General features: G+C 38.0%; 1 protein-coding gene across 2 annotated transcripts in view; it reads right to left on the bottom strand.

The window, feature by feature from the left end:
• LOC110046812 (uncharacterized) overlaps positions 1 to 16905 on the bottom strand; it is a 134781-nt gene that overhangs the window by 35338 nt on the left and 82538 nt on the right. The window contains exons 33-39 of one of the 2 annotated variants that reach the window (XM_089287517.1): positions 14321 to 14620; positions 12476 to 12775; positions 10365 to 10664; positions 4604 to 4900; positions 3339 to 3635; positions 1103 to 1399; positions 329 to 613 (exon numbers count right to left, since the gene is read on the bottom strand). In XM_089287517.1, the coding sequence (XP_089143643.1) occupies positions 329 to 613; positions 1103 to 1399; positions 3339 to 3635; positions 4604 to 4900; positions 10365 to 10664; positions 12476 to 12775; positions 14321 to 14620 (2076 nt within the window). The remainder of the gene's footprint in view (positions 1 to 328; positions 614 to 1102; positions 1400 to 3338; positions 3636 to 4603; positions 4901 to 10364; positions 10665 to 12475; positions 12776 to 14320; positions 14621 to 16905) is intronic. The other variant, XM_089287518.1, reaches the window with a different exon arrangement.

Genomic DNA, 16905 nt, shown 5'->3' with positions numbered 1-16905 from the left:
AAAATTGTTGATGCGGAGGGCACTGTTGGGATAGTTTAGGGGCCTGCCGACCACCAAAATGCTATGCTGCTCAACTGCTAACCTGTGCCAGTATAGCTCTCCCTTTTCAATTATTTCATGCTATGTTTTCTGTTGAATGATCTCGGCCAAGCCTGTAGCATCAAGTTATTCTAGTGGCATTCCCAAATCGTTCAACAAACCATTTTGAGCGAAAACTAAAAACGTACGACTACAGAAAAAAAAGATAATTTTGAAAACTAGGAAATGTCTCGTAAACTCAATGGAGTACATGCGTAAGAAAAACAAATGATTATTTTGATTTCCTTACCTTCAGTTGTCTCATTTTTAGGATCGCTTTTTGGACCTGCACCTTTCACAGTTTCAGCCCTAACTCGAAATGAATATGTTGTAGACTGACTGAGTCCATTTACGACCACTTTCAGAACGGATGCAGGTACTTCCTTTTCGCCCGTGTCTGTCTCAGGCGTGTAGGATATGACGTACTTTGTAATGATACCATGTCTAAACTCTTCAAGAACTGGCTGCCATTCCACCTTGACACTAGTACTGTTCAGTACCTTCACAGAAATAAGTACAGGAGCCCTCGAAGGTACTGCAACATACAACAATTTGAGCTTTTGTAAACTGAGTGCAGGTAGGTTTAATACCAGTTGTTATATTGAGATAAACTACTACTATGTTAAATCATTAGGCAAGAACGCCTCCCAGTACCGATGGTATTTAAGGGAAAGGGACTGTCCATGTACCTATTTTATGGTATATCATTCCACTTAAGAATTTTTTTTTATTTAAAAATCTTGATAATGATCAAAAAAAGACTTTTCCTGTAAGATATTTTTCTTCTGTTCAAGACTGTGTGTCCGTCCTGTTGGCCACTAAGTTTTCACATAGGCTATTACCCTTACCTGTTATCGACTTGTATATTGTTTGTTTTCAGTGGCGAAAATGATTTGTACATGAGTATAACCTTATAGCCAACTTTTCTGCATGATCTTCACCTTAGTTGAGGGCATGAGTTGAAAACCAACCGAGTATCCCTTGGTTTGCGCCAAAAATCTAATGTTCTTTTCCTTGTACTTACCGTCTTGGTCCGTCCATACAGTAATAGGATTACTGCGTGGTCCATCACCTTTCAAAGTTGCAGCTAACACCTGGATGCTGTATTCCGTATACTTAACAAGTTTTTTCAACTCAATTTGACGGGAGGGTGACTCAACCTGTTCCATTGTCTCTGCATCTCCCTTGGACTTCTTGTAAATGACAGTGTATTTAAGGATTTTACCGTGCTGTTTATCTGCTGGCACTTCATCCCATGTGACTAAGATACTAGTTGAGGTGGTGTTGTGTCCTCTCACATTTTCAGGAGCAGCACCAGGCACTGAACAAAGGATTAAACAAATATGGTATTGATAGTAATATATATGGTATCGCAGCTATTAAACAGTAGACATTCCCCAGACCTATATAACGTTTAAGAAAGCCCGAATTCCAGCCACGAGGGAATGGATATTGACGATCACAAACAAATAAAATTAACAGATAGAAATCAAATTACAAGCGGGTTGTTATCCTCTTCAGTCTTGTCCAGGGTTTTTTTTTCCTGTAACTATCTGAACCCCTTAAAAGTCTTTTCAGTATTTCGTGTTTTCAACCCATACTATATCTTACTAAATAGTGTCCGTAGCCTTTATTTGCTACAACTTTTCTGAACACCTTTACTTGAGAGTGTAAGATATTCCCAAACTAGATGCTCTAAGAGCGTTCACTCGGGCTTCGTACCGCAGTATCAAATCGTACTTTACGAAAACACGTATTGGACACAATAAAAACAAATTAAAGAATCAGGATATTTTAGCACAAAAGTTCCGCTTAGATATTTACTATTCAAGTTGCTTTGTCGAGTATCCTCCTAATCCAATCGCAAGTTATGAGTTTAAACCATTTCAGATCAAGAATCAAGCACGGTTGTCTACGCATTTATGAAGAACTTGTTTGAAAAGAATTTTCCAGGTCTTTTTACAACTTATGGCGATTACATTGTACATGCTAGCAGAAATTGTACGAAGTTCGTTTACTGGTTGTGGCTATCCGCGTGAATTGTGCAGCTGAACATCTTTGCCGTGCTGCGATCTTAAACCCTTTTCAAGACTCTTATCTCCTTTGGAAAGTGAATAGATGAACTCCTTCGCGAAAACAACAGTCCTAGGACAAGGCGCAAATTGCATTACACTTAATTTATATAAACTTTCAAGTTGTGTTTTAAGCGGATAACTTTCGAGAATTTGCGACCCCTAAGGCAGTTTATGAAGAAATATTCAAGCTACATATTTTTATTGAATCAAGGCAGGAGTATTTTCAAAAAGGAACTCATTTATAAGGGAAGATGCGGCATTCTGTTTTGCTATTTATTTTGGTTTCATAGCTCGTCTAGTTCATGTCACGCAACATGATTTTCTTCAGCAGTCACACACAGTTTTCCAAAAGAATTGCCGATTGCTAAGACTGCTAAATATATTTGAACTACTGGTGAAATAACTGGCTAAACTATCGTCAATGCAGATTTTCCTTAGGAGTTGGCAAGAACATTGGTTCGTCAATAATCCCGCACAATTCCCCGCACAATCGAAGGTTTAATTTTCCCGCACAATATGCCTCCAAAATCACACGTCATTTTTTTTCCTGCACCCTACTAGAAAGCCAACTAACTTGGAGGTTAGATATTTAATTCAAGTTACCGAAAGTCTTATCTTTACAACTTTGGAGATCGCCCTTTTTGCGCAGTGCAAGAAAGAAATCGCATGTTTTTAATGAGCTATGAGTCCAAAAACGTTTTCGTATTTAGCTCGTTTTATTTCAATATGATTTGTTTTACTGCAGTGTTCTAAATAATAACAGCAGTAGCCACATGCAGTCATTGACTGCCTATTTTTTGTCAGTGTTTTGGTAGTTTGAACTCATACTGCAATCGGCTCAGTTGTTATCTCACGAGGACGTTTCGAGCATGAACTTTGCTTACCTGGCTGGCTTTCAAATAATATAATTTGTGGACCTACCCTACCCGAAAACGATCAACATCTTTGTATGTGAGATGAACGTCTATGGCATGATTCTTGCAAAAAAAGTTCTTCGCAAAACACCGCATTTTGTCACGAAGAGTGAGCATTGTCGCGTTTCTTGTCCACAGTTTCCACGGTCCATGCATGGAACGCCTGGGACCATGACCCCCCTTTGAGTGACCAAAACGCTTGCATTTTATGACTCGGGCTTTCCTACGGAAGCCCGAGTTATAATGCTAGGAAATCTGAATGCTAACTCACCATCTTGGTTTGTAACAAAATATTCCGGATCGCTGTAGTTTCCATCTCCCTTGTCGGTAGACGCCAAAACCCTGACACTGTAGTTCATATTCTTTATCAGCCCAGTTAGATTGACCTCACGTGTAGGAACATAGACTGTTGTGTTTTCAACCAGTAAAGAACTGTTCGCCTGGTAGCTCACGGTATAACTACGAATGATACCGTTCTTGTCCGCAGCTGGAACTTCATTCCACCTCACTAAAAGTGAAGTGGAAGTTGTGTCGTTTAATGTTAAATTCTGGGGAGGAGCGCTAGGTCCTGAAAGGAATATAAAAAGTGTTAAATTTTTATCTGCTAACATGACATCATACTGTTTCAGCCAACAACTTCACCATGTACACCATGTACACCATGTACATCAAGCAAACTAAACAATTTTTGTAATTCTGAATAACAATTACTACTGACTGTAACACTGTAATGACTTTGATTAGCCTCCAAGTAGTTGGTTTTATTCTAAGACTCAAGACAATGCTATTATTACAAATAGGGTGCTTTTTAATCCTAAACAACATTGCATTTAGGAAGGGCTTGACAAGCTTTACTTGACTCCTCTTATTAATGTACGAAAATGCCTATTTTGCGGCAATCTTGTTGATTTTTCGATGTGCATCATTTCTGTATTGCTTTAAAAAGTACGAATCTACTGGCGTTCCATCACGAATGCCGTTCTCGTATTTGACTAGACTACACACCACCTACTCTGTTGTAGATAGTGAGTAGCCTAGAAGTGTGCGGTTGATGACAAATAGCGGCCGCTTCTTTGCATTTCCAAAGTGTCTGTGAAGAGGATTTAGATGTTTTGAACGACTAGTAGACTTACACTAAAACAATCAAATTATTCGCTCTTGATTTCTATCGCGTGATTGTTGATGAGGGCATAGCCCAAATCGACTATCACACGATAAAAATAAAGAGCGAATAATTTTGAAGTAGCTTGGATGCTGACCAATGTTCGAATATAAAATGTACCCATCATCAGGGATGGCGTAGTGGTCAAAGAACTCGTTTCCCAACAACGTGGTCCAACTTTAGACAAGGCATTGGTGTTCGTTCTGGCCCTAATTCCAAAGGTTTTTCTTCGGCTTTTACCGTTTTTCTCTCTCTACAAAAACTAACATTTCACGCTAAGGCAGGTTTGTTAGTCGTATGACTGTTATGTTCAACAATATTCAGTTGCCGGTTATTTAACTGTACGTATCACGCAGTCAAGATGAAGTACTTACTATCCTGGTCTGTTCTTACAACAATCACAGGGCTGGCTGGTCCATCTCCTTTCACAGTAGATGCAAACACTGCGATACTGTAGTTAACGTACTCCTTCAGATTTGTCAATTCCGTTTGACGAACAGGGCCATTTACTTGAACATTTCCATTGTCATTCTCTGTTTGTGACTGGTAAGTAATGTTGTAACCCGTGATGATACCATTCTGTTCATCAGCTGGAACTTCATCCCACGTGACTGAGATGCTGGTTGAACTGCTGTTCTGTCCACGCACATTTTGTGGAAAACCGTCAGGTTCTGGTATAGAAATTAATATTCGGAACACATTTATTTGGCAATGAGTGTGACTTGGATTAAATACGTAAAGAAATGAAGTGAAGAAGACCCATGCATAAGTCAATTATTAACAATAAACTCTGTTTGTCCACACAGCTCTGCGCCCTCACAATACCATGTCCAGAGGTACAGCGTGAACTTTAGTTGTATATGTTGTGGTCAGCCTTTAAGTACTTCAAGTTCAGTAATCACTTTTCCACATTAATTAATCTTTAGTACCGTTTCACCGTCCATGACTTGAATCCGTTAATGATAAAACCGTGAATTATGTTTGTGAACAATTGCCTCCTCTTTGTCATATACGTGTAACTCTAGTATATGCTTCAGAAATGATACGCCAGCAGTGATTTTGAAACCATTGCTCTATCAAATCCTACCCCATTATGGAATCTTTGAGAAAAAAAGGGAAAAAACTGCGCGTCCATGACTTGATTATCCGAAACAAAATGTTCCAAAGTTTCGAAACATGTTGACAAAGAGTAATTTTTTTTTCATATTTACACATAAGTAGTACGAAGAAGTAGCTTTATTTTAACGCCAAATAGGACATTGTTGCCGTCGCGATTGTCTCGAAAGATCTCCTCATGACAATTGAAAACCTAACAGATTTAAAAGCTTTTCGCAACATTTAAACCACGGGTATAGGAGAATAAGGAAGTTTACGTGATAGGAATTTTGACCTTCAACAGTTCATTTTCCAAAACATATTCAGTCAGGCTTACAGGTACAAAACCACAACGATATCCCCAAACACCTAGTACATTTTGACTCGAGGGAAGTCACGTTGGCGCGTTAACTCCAAATTGCATGCGTAAGAAGGATCCGTTTTTTTACGGAACATCTTTAAGCTTCGTCAACTGACCTGGCTAGTCACTGAAGAGTTCCAAACTTGCACGATATCAGTATACACTTGGGTATTGTGGCAATATTTTTCTCTCTCTCGCTTTCCCTCTCTTGTAATTATAACTTAAGTAAACATTGCTCAGCGTTTTGAGAACCCTGAGCTAGCAAATCCGTTACCTCTAAATCGAACAAACCTGAGAAAGATAGGACGGTGAAGGAAAACCTACAGCAAATACCACCACAATATTAACATTGACATAAAACCAATAACTATGTACCAAACCAATAGACAGGGTCTGATCGGCTACTACTCAAACCTCGGGTTAGTGTGTAGCAAAATGGATTGCGGGTATTTGATCCTACCAGTTTGGTATACACAAAAACAGTCGGTGTCAGTTGTTAGTGAATGGTTTATAACTTTCCTTCTGTATCACAGAACATTCTTCGACCAGTTCAGCTCTTTTTCGTTCAGTTTGTTTATTTCAGACGGAAAATCCTATCAGTTTTTTTTTCCTTGTAACTCTCTGTTTTGTAACTTGTGTTTACTAAGTTGACACTTTGCAAAACACTCAAAACTCTAAACCAAAATCTAACCCAAACTCGAAAAACCTCTAGCCTGCGTACCAAGCGTTTCCTTACAAAGAGCTTTTTCCACATTCCGGCCGCGTGCAAACTGGGCTTCGTACGGGAACGCTAAAAAACTTCCAACTAATTCACACGAGGATCTATAATTCGATTTAAGAACAAATAACATAAAGCAACAGGTATTCCTTCAGAAATTTGACGTCAAACAGATAGTTACAGAAAGAACAGCTCACTTTTCAAAGAAGCATACGTATGGCAAGCCGTTTGTAGCAAAATTTAATCCTTGCAATATATGTTTAATCCTTTAAATAACGGTTTTATTTAAAGATAGAAAAAGGCATTCAATCCAATGGTAAATAAAATTTTTGGTTCAATTCAATCTTTTAATTTTCACGATTCAATCCAATACCTGGAATATTGATTCAATCCAATACCTAAAATATTGATTCAATCCAATACCTAAAATATTGATTCAATCCAATACCTGGAATATTGATTCAATCCAATACCTAAAATATTGATTCAATCCAATACCTGGAATATTGATTCAGTCCAATACCTTGAATATTGGTGCAATCCAATACCTGAAATATTGATTCAATCCAATACCTCAAATATTGATGCAATCTTCCTGGGCCGAGCGCGGCCAACAGGAACGAGAGTAACTGAGCACTAGAGAGCACTGAAAACATGGCGGGCGAAGGAGAACTAGAGTTAGAAGTTGAGTTTCCTAAGTTTCTTGCAGACATCTTGGATAAAACGGAAATAATTTTTGAGAACTTTGACTCAGAAGTTGGAATCATGGAAGACCATTTCTTAAAATTCCTGTTGAGGTGCTCGAGGAACTTTGAGGACTAGGATTCATCTGGACAACGATAACAAAGATGATTGGAGTTTGGAGATGGACAATTCACAGAAGATTGACAGAGTATGGCTGAGAAGATATGAGGGGTTTCAACAACTTACCTGATAAGGAACCAAAATCATTCAAGAGTATGGATATAATTTCATTGCAGGTTTCTTTAAGTCCATTGGGTTACGGGTTCAACGGAGAAGAATAAGAGAAAGGTTAGCAAAATTAGATCCCCAAAATACTGTCTTGAGATGGGGTGCGTAAATTCACTTTGGCATCTGGATGGACATCACTCTCTGATCCGATGGAAAATATTAATTCGGCTGTATAGACGGATTTTCACGGAGAATAATGTTTTTGAAATGTAGTGCCAGCAATAAAGCAGAAACAGTTCTTGAATTCTTTCTGGATGCCGTTAAGAGAGACGGAGAATTTTGGCCTTCGAGAGTACGAGTAGATCATGGTGTTGAAAACATTGGTGTGTGCGATACAATGGAGCAGGTTAGAAGAGAGAAGAGGGGCAGCTTCACTGCAGGGCCATCAACACAACCAACGAATTGAAAGATTGTGGAGGGATGTTTCCGTTGTGCTTCCCACTTGTACTTTTACACTTTTTGTAGTATGGAATTGTCAGGCATCCTGGACACTGATAATTCAGTGCATCTTTCCACCTTACACTTAGTTTTTCAACCAAGGATAAACCTTGCTCTTTGCCAGTTCACTGAAGCTTTCAACCACCAAAATGTAAGAACAGAAAAAAAACTGGTTGCCATACCAAATGTGGCTTAATCATATGATGCAGCCTGAAAACCCCCTTTCAAATGGAAAGTCATATGATTTTGAATACTATGGTGATGATCCTGATGGTCCAACTCCATTGGACAGTGATAACAATGTTGTAGTTGAAGAAATTGACCTGGGACAACATGATTCATTGCAGTCATTTGTATTGGAAAGGCTAGATCCCTTAAGATAATCAAGTCAAATGGGAGTAGACATCTTCCAAGAGGCTCTAGAACTAGTGACAGTTAAACTTGGGCAACTGACAATTGCATAATACTACATGTGTGTGGGCTGGGTAAAGGAGATTATGGCCCTTAAAGTATTTTGGCAACTCAATTCACAACAGAAAACCTCACCCTGTATCAAGTAAATTATTTTCTCATCTTCCTTTTCATTGATATACAAAACTCAGAAACTGCTTGAATTACAGAATGCCTAACTTCTAGCAACACAACTAAACTGAAGAGAAATCAGGGCATTTGATAACTGCCATGTGCACTACTCTGCCTTGTAGATTTTTCAGGTGCTTATCAAAACAGATGTTAAAATGTGGCAAGGTTAATTTGTTATCTTATTTTCAAAAGTACCCAGGAGACAAGACTAACCTCTTGGTGCACTGGCGTAATGGCTACTAACAGGACTCATGTCACTAGCCAAAACTAACTTTGCACCAGCCAGCCTTTTTCATACACAGCTTCACTGACTTTTTTATAAGAGTGGTCAATCTTGGACATTTCTTGTTGCATCTAAAATGTTAATAATAATCACTAAGAAAATTTCACTCCCACAAACACGAATCCTGTTTTTCTTCAATATGCTTATGTTCAATCTCTGATGTACTTTTATCAGTGTTGCCATTTTCTTTTATCTCCCTTTAATAGTTAAATATTTATCATATGCTTATTAAGGCAATTATTTCCATGAAATTCACTCATAGTTTCCCTGTTTTCATTAGTTTCTATTCTCTTCAGTTTTATTTTGTCAGGATAATTCTCAATTTTGTCTTCATCCAGTAGACCAGTACTCCATTCCATCATGATTGTCACAATGGCTAGTGAAAGTGCAAAATCTACTATTCAAAACTGAAATGTGTGGCTAGTTGGCAGTAGTGTTAGCCTTGAGCCCTGGGTACCCGATAATATTCACAACAAATTGGTGCCATGTTTGTAATAGAATATCAAGAAAAACATCGTTTTTAGGAAAGAAGTACCACATGCGGGTTAAATAATGCAAAACATGAGACAACAACATTGAAAAACTTAAAACACATCCCAATGTTCAATGATTGCTGTCTTGTAAAATGTAAAGGTTCTTATTTCAAAAATAACTTAAAGCCAGGTTTACACAAGCAGTTTTTGTGAGAAACATGTTTGACTGTGCACACGGCACAGCAAAAATTTTGTTTACAGTTCAAAGTTTAGTGTGCCAGTAATGATTGGACAGCAGAAATATGCACAATACCAAAGACCAATGTGGTAGCAAAATTTGCCACAGTTTATGTTATTTGCCACAAAAAGCTAGCACACACAGCTTTTAATAAACAAATATGTTTGTCTCATAAAAATTGGTTAACTTACATCTACAAAAGCGGCAGTAATAGAATCTAAATTTTCCGTGTCCCTTGTGTCTCGGTTGTAGCAACGTCTCATTTACCTAAGCAGACTAATGGTTTGATCAAGAACTTCGGCGTGCGCTTCTGCAACTTCTGAGTCAAAGTTCTCAAAAATTATTTCCGTTTTATCCAAGATGTCTGCAAGAAACTTAAGAAACTCAACTTCTAAATCTAGTTCTCCTTCGCCCGCCATGTTTTCAGTGCTCTCTAGTGCTCAGTTACTCTCGTTCCTGTTGGCCGCGCTCGGCCCAGGAAGATTGCATCAATATTTGAGGTATTGGATTGAATCAATATTGAGGTATTGGATTGAATCAATATTTCAGGTATTGGATTACACCAATATTCGAGGTATTGGATTGAATCAATATTCCAGGTATTGGATTGAATCAATATTTTAGGTATTGGATTGAATCAATATTCCAGGTATTGGATTGAATCAATATTTCAGGTATTGGATTGAATCAATATTTTAGGTATTGGATTGAATCAATATTCCAGGTATTGGATTGAATCGTGAAAATTAAAAGATTGAATTGAACCAAAAATTTTATTTACCATTGGATTGAATGCCTTTTTCTATCTTTAAATAAAACCGTTATTTAAAGGATTAAACATATATTGCAAGGATTAAATTTTGCTACAGACGGCTTGCCATACATATGTCCATTTAACCATAAATTCACAGTATTCTTGAGTATTTCACTACAGTGAGGGAATCAATCATAACACCCACAGACAAAATTACTTACTATCCTGGTCTGTTGTCACAACAATAACAGGATCACTGGCTGGTCCATCTCCTTTCACAGTAGATGCAAACACTGTGATATTGTATTTGACAAACTTCTTTAGATTTGTCAATTCCTTTTCACGATCTTCACGACCAGCTGGAACATTCCCATTATCATTTTCTGTTTGTGACTGGTAAGTAATGTTGTAACCCGTGATGATACCATTCTGTTGATCAGCTGGAACTTCATTCCACTTGACTAAGATACTGTTTGAGCTGCTGTTCTGTCCACGCACATTTTGTGGAGGACCGTCAGGTTCTGATGGACAAGTCCGAAACAAGATTTTTGTAAGCCAATAATGCAAGCTAACAAGAATTATGTTTTGTTTTAGTTACATATTTCCTTTTTTTTCTATCATAACATTTTTGAGACCATTGCTTTGACGTAAATAAGACGCAATCTTGAAAAGAACGTGTTTAAAGAGACTTCATAAGGTGTCTGGATACAGTTTTTTCTCCATACTAAGCATTTTCAATCAACTTTTTTTCTCTTACCTTGATTGGATTAATGTCAAAAATACGCTAGTTATCAGAAATATATATTGTTTAGGATATTCAATACTTCCATGGAAATGACTGACAAAACACTATTCAAAATCAGTAACACTTGAAATTTGCGCAAGAAAGACTCGCTTTAAGGTGGCTCAAAAGAGTTTCCAGCACTTATATTTGGATGGGTCGTTATAACCACTCTTTATCACTTGATACTACAATCATGGTATCAAAAAACTGCCCAATCGTTAATGAACACGTTGTCATCATTTTCGTGGTACAATAGGTTACCATAGCAACAGTATGACCTCCTAAAAACACCCTTAATTACTGCTTTAGGTGCTTATAATTCAAAAACGGCAGGGTGAATTTTTTTTTATATTATAAACTTCTGATAAGCATGATAAGACGCAACTTTTGGCAAAGTTTAAAAACATTCTGTACATGGGGTTCAGAGCCACCTTAAATTTTTGAAATAACTCCTTGCATAGTTCCTGTACAGCTTACTCCTAGACTTTCATGGTCAATTCAATTAGGTGATGTAAAGAGTAAAGCCTAGGCAATGAAACACTGTGCACGATTGTAGATTTGCCTAAAAAGTGTCCTGGACTTTGGTTAATGAGGTACAGCAGGAATGGCCTGGATGGTCTCTAACCTGAAAGCTTCCCTCATATCTTGAGCTCATGTAAACTCACTCACCCTCATCCAGCAACACGGAGATGCTGCAATTAGCAGGGATAGAAACTGCATTTTTAGATCTGTATCTTTTAACATCTTTGCTGTTGTTTGGTACAGAACGGCATGTCTCATTTCAATTTATCGGTTAGAATAGCAGTTACGCTTGCGGTTGTCACATATTTTTTTTGTTTGATTGCAATGTACCTTTAGTGGAAGCCTGGAGAATGACATGGCTGTGTTTTGCCAATTTAGAGAAAGCTTGTAGGTTGTGACCTTTATGTGCGATTCAGCCGATTCGTTGTGAGCACAGAACTTGTTGCTCCTACGGGTAGCATTACGGGTTAACCCGAAAACTGAGGGATTAAAGCTTAATAGCGCTTAACGGTGAAAGCGTCAAGTGAAATGCATTCCAAGCATTCTTCCCAAGGTAGCGCAATACTTGGAATAATAACCCGACGTGTGAGTGAAAAATGATTTAGACAAAAAAACTAAAAAAACCAGTAAACCTTGGAGTAAAGCGAAATAATGACGTCACTGCCTCTTCGCGTATTGACCTTTCGCAAGACAAGAAATAGAAATGGCAGATGAAAGTAAAACGTGCAGAGAAAACGGGGAGGGCAGTTGATAAAATTCGCTGTTGAAAAACCGTTCGTCCATATCCGTTATCGGTTTCCGTCGATTGATCTATAGAAATAAATGCTTACAACTGATTTCGGTCGATTTTAACGATACTTTTTGAGGGGTTCTCCATAAGTTCTGGCGACGGTGAAAATTGCAATACATTCCGAGTCACTTATTTCCATTCTGGAATAAGGTCAATCAAACGCACCATAAAACGAGCGACGACATGAAAAATAATATTAAGACCCATTAGAAACGCTTGGTGAATATTCTACTTACTATCCTGGTCTGTTCTAACAACAATAACAGGGTCACTGGCTGGTCCATCTCCTTTCACAGTAGATGCAAACACTGCGATATTGTAGTTAACGTACTTCTTCAGATTTGTCAATTCCGTTTGACGAACAGGGCCATTTACTTGAACATTTCCATTGTCATTCTCTGTTTGTGACTGGTAAGTAATGTTGTAACCCGTGATGATACCATTCTGTTCATCAGCTGGAACTTCATCCCACGTGACTGAGATGCTGGTTGAACTGCTGTTCTGTCCACGCACATTTTGTGGAAAACCGTCAGGTTCTGGTATAGAAATTAATATTTGGAACACATTTATTTGGCAATGAGTGTGACTTGGATTAAATACGTAAAGAAATGAAGTGAAGAAGACCCATGCATAAGTCAATTATTAACAATAAACTCTGTTTGTCCACACAGCTCTGCGCCCTCACAATACCATGTCCAGAGGTACAGCGTGAACTTTAGTTGTATATGTTGTGGTCAGCCTTTAAGTAGTTGTACTTCAAGTTCAGTAACCACTTTTCCATATTAATTAAGCTTTAGTACCTTATGTATTCCTTATGCATTACCTTTAGTATCTTATGTATTCATTCTACATATGATTACCGTTTTTTTAACGTGCAATTATCTTAGATTGTATCTCATGATATTTTAAAAACATTTTGCCCATACAGCGGAACCCCGCCTCATGGTCACCCCGTTAATACGATCACCTCGTTATTACGGCCACTTTTTTTGTCCCAGCGAAATGCCGATACATTTTCTTTTGAGAAAACTCCGTTAATGCGGCCACCCTGTTAATAAGGCCAACAGCCATATTCTCAAATCCCAACCTGTATAATCCTTTATAATTTTACCCTGTTTTATACGGCCACTCGAACCAGTTATGTTCATCTCTCCATTGTCAATATTTCATACCCTGATTCAGGTTTCAATTTTTTTAAAATTATATCTACATTCTGAGCTGTTTAGAAGTACATTTGTGATATATCTGTTAAGAAGTTACTCAATTTAAACTTCAATCCTGGTCACAAGTGTTGGGACAGTTCACGGCAGATGACTTCACAGGCAGCCTCTCTTAAGACCAAGACCGCGTAAGCCCGCCTACCCCCTCCCCCTGTCAATGTTGATAAAAAAATCTTAAAGAAAAAAAAAACCTTGACAATAGCTTTCTATTGTCCCTTTTTCCCTTTTTACAACATCCGATCTAGTCCTTCAGAGTAGCTTCATTTTCTTTCAACATTGCTCGGGGAAAGGGGGGTCAATTATACTTGCTTCTATTCATCTTTTTTTCTAAAACGTCAAGGACGTAGTTGAAATCGTGGGTTTAGCGCGCAAAAGGGGAGGTGTCCCAACAACTTATGGCCAGGATTGTAGTCGTGAGGTTTGACTCTACCGCGTTAATATGGCCAGCCCATTAATTTGGCCAGATTTTCCAGGCCCGTCGGTGACCGTATCAGCGGGGTTCCATTGTATATTATAACATTTACTTTTAATTGTAATTTATGTGCAAAACCTGTTAATTAGCTCGTGTTTAATTTCATCATGTGATGTCACACTTGAACAGCTGAGCGTATAACAGAATAAACTTGTATTGTTGTTGTTCGAATACCAAACAATAAAACATCTCTAATGATCTTTAACGTCCACAGTATCTAATATCACTTTTATATTTTGAGCTATTCACTTCCACCTATTAAGAACTTTCACAGATCTCCTTAGCAGATCTGAGTTCTTGAGTCTTTCAACTGTGAAAAGGAAGCAATCACAAAGAAATGACAAAAACAACAAGGAAAAGAACTTGGTAAGAAAATACAGTATACTTACTATCCTGGTCTGTTCTAACAACAATAACAGGATCACTGGCTGGTCCATCTCCTTTTTCAGTAGATGCAAACACTGTGATATTGTAGTTGACGTACTCCTGTAGATTTGTCAAATTCTTTTGACGATCATGAGGACCAGCTGAAACACTTCCATTGTCATTCTCTGTTTGTGAGTAGTAAGTAATGGTGTAACCCGTGACGATACCATTCTGTTGATCAGCTGGAACTTCATCCCACATGACTAAGATGCTGGTTGAGCTGCTGTTCTGTCCACGCACATTTTGGGGAGCACCATCAGGTTCTGATGTAAAAGTTCAAGACCAGTTAACTTTGCAAAGATTCTGTTATGTTACGATAATGCTGTATACTTAAATAAAGGTTGTTTAAGCCATTAAATTAATTGGTTGGCAGGGCTATATTAACCGTGTGCTGATGTAAGAAATGTAGTTTTTTATGTTCGTCTTAACATTGGGAGTTGAAGCAATAATAATAATAATAATAATAATAATAATAACAACAACAATAGCGAGAGCGAGAGCGAGAACGAGAATGATGGTGATGGTGACAGAGATAAAACAATTGAAATATAATGAATCTTTAAACAGGATGAACCCTCAGTGCTAAGTACTAGGGGTGGTCTACAAAAGAGCAATTTTCCGCCTCCCTAATTTATTTAGTTTACTCCCTTACTTTTTATTTATCTATACATAGTTTTTCCATCATAACCAATTGCGCAATGATCAAGTCATAAATTCAGCATAAGTTTATTTACCCTTCTTTACAGCTGGAATTGAGAAATTCTACATACTATAGGCCATGTAAACTCTGTAAATTTCAACCACTGCTGAATATCATACACATAAGCTTACATTTTGTGCAGGCTTGTAAGGATGGCCAGGGAGAGATCGCTTGGAACAATTTAATGCAAAAAAGTACAAAACTACTGTACAAAGAAAGGAGTTTTACCAAATCTACAGTATTTTAAAAAGTGGCAAAAAATATGGAAAAGGCGGTACAAAATGTATTATGACCGTTAGTGACAGAAAAGTATAGACCATATTTATTTTATTTGATCGAAAGTTCAAAGCTACTGTGCCAAGGACAAGGAACTCTACAAAGGCTGCTGTGACAATGGAGAAACCAAGAAAATATAGAGGCGGTAAAAAATCTATTTCGACTGCTAGCAATAGAATATAACAGACTTAAATTACATTTCGAAAATTACAAAATGGCCCTGAAGCAACTTCCATCAATGCAAACTAAAAGTAAAGAACTTCTCTAGACTCCAAGTTTTAAATTTAAGATTACACATTGGTAAAACTGAGAAAAATATCGAAATAGCGGTAAAAGGATTCAAAATGCTTGTAAAGAAGAGAGACTAGTAAATTAGCCGTGTTACCTTCTTTCTTGATTTAAGGCTTCAAGAGAACACAGACATGGTACATACATAACTTAATAGAACTCTTTTTAATTAAGACCATGTGCACGGTACACATACGAAAGCGGATCCCTCATCGATAACAGGAGGGAAGTCATGGGTTCGATTCCTGTCGGGGACTCAGATTTTTTCTTTGTCTCACGCTCGTGTCATGTTGATCAATTCACCTTTCACATGGTTAAAATCTTTACATGCCCTTTAAACGTAGTCCTGGAACCATTTCTTCGGGCAAACATTTCTACATTTCTGGTGCTCGTCACTACTATCAACAGGTTGGGAATTAATAAGGTAATCGATCTTCCTCTGAGGTTGTTCACTATATCTCTTCGGCAGCTTGACATATGTCTGATTAATGCTCAGTAGTGATGACTCTTAAGTCTTCACCAGGTGCCTTATGTTTCTTCTGATTACTGTAGCTTCACAATTTCTCCTTGTCGGTTGATAACGGCCTCATGAGCACCGTGTCGCCAGACTGTAGGCCAGCTAACACCTCGTCGTCGTCGTCTTCTTCGTCGATCACCTGCTCTCTTAAAGCCGCATGGTTGGTGGAGCCAGCGAAAGCGACCAAAGGGTGTGTTGAATGAAGGTTGTCAGATATGGTGACTCCTTGACAAAAACAATTCACCCACCTACCTTTTCCAAGGCAACACTATAGTTTTTCAAATCCAATCTTAGCCTAAAACACTAGGTGTGGTTTGCAACTTGTCATTCATAAAGCTAACAGTTTCAGATTTAGCAATGCCAGACACCCTTACCTTGATAAAGTTCACTTCGTGCCATGTTTTAGCAGCTTAGAGTGGCCTGACATCCTCATCAATAGCAAAGAAATTGACATGTTTTCTTATCTCACCCCTGGTACATCTGAGGGGGAATTTTCCAAGAAGATCCATTATAGATCCAGTATGCATCTTGAGCGTTGTAGATGTTTTCTTCGAATACAAATCTTTGGGATTATCCCAGATGAGTGAAATTTATTTCAGGGAGAGTAATTTGCAGTTTGCTCTACAATCAAGCTGAATTGTCACATCTCAAGAGTTCTTTACCCGCATATTTGTAAACAGTTGTAAAGGAATTAAGAACTTCGTATCTTCAACAGCACTGATATTGTGTCTAATGACAACAAGAGTGTACGCTTTAAACGAACATTC

The sequence above is a fragment of the Orbicella faveolata genome, unplaced genomic scaffold (assembly GCF_042242905.1).
Source record: "Orbicella faveolata isolate gen_17 unplaced genomic scaffold, um_ofav_v1 contig_14, whole genome shotgun sequence".
NCBI classification, from domain to species: Eukaryota; Metazoa; Cnidaria; class Anthozoa; order Scleractinia; family Merulinidae; genus Orbicella; species Orbicella faveolata.
Note: the sequence above shows the minus strand (reverse complement) of the source record. Positions and strands in the feature narration are given on the sequence as shown.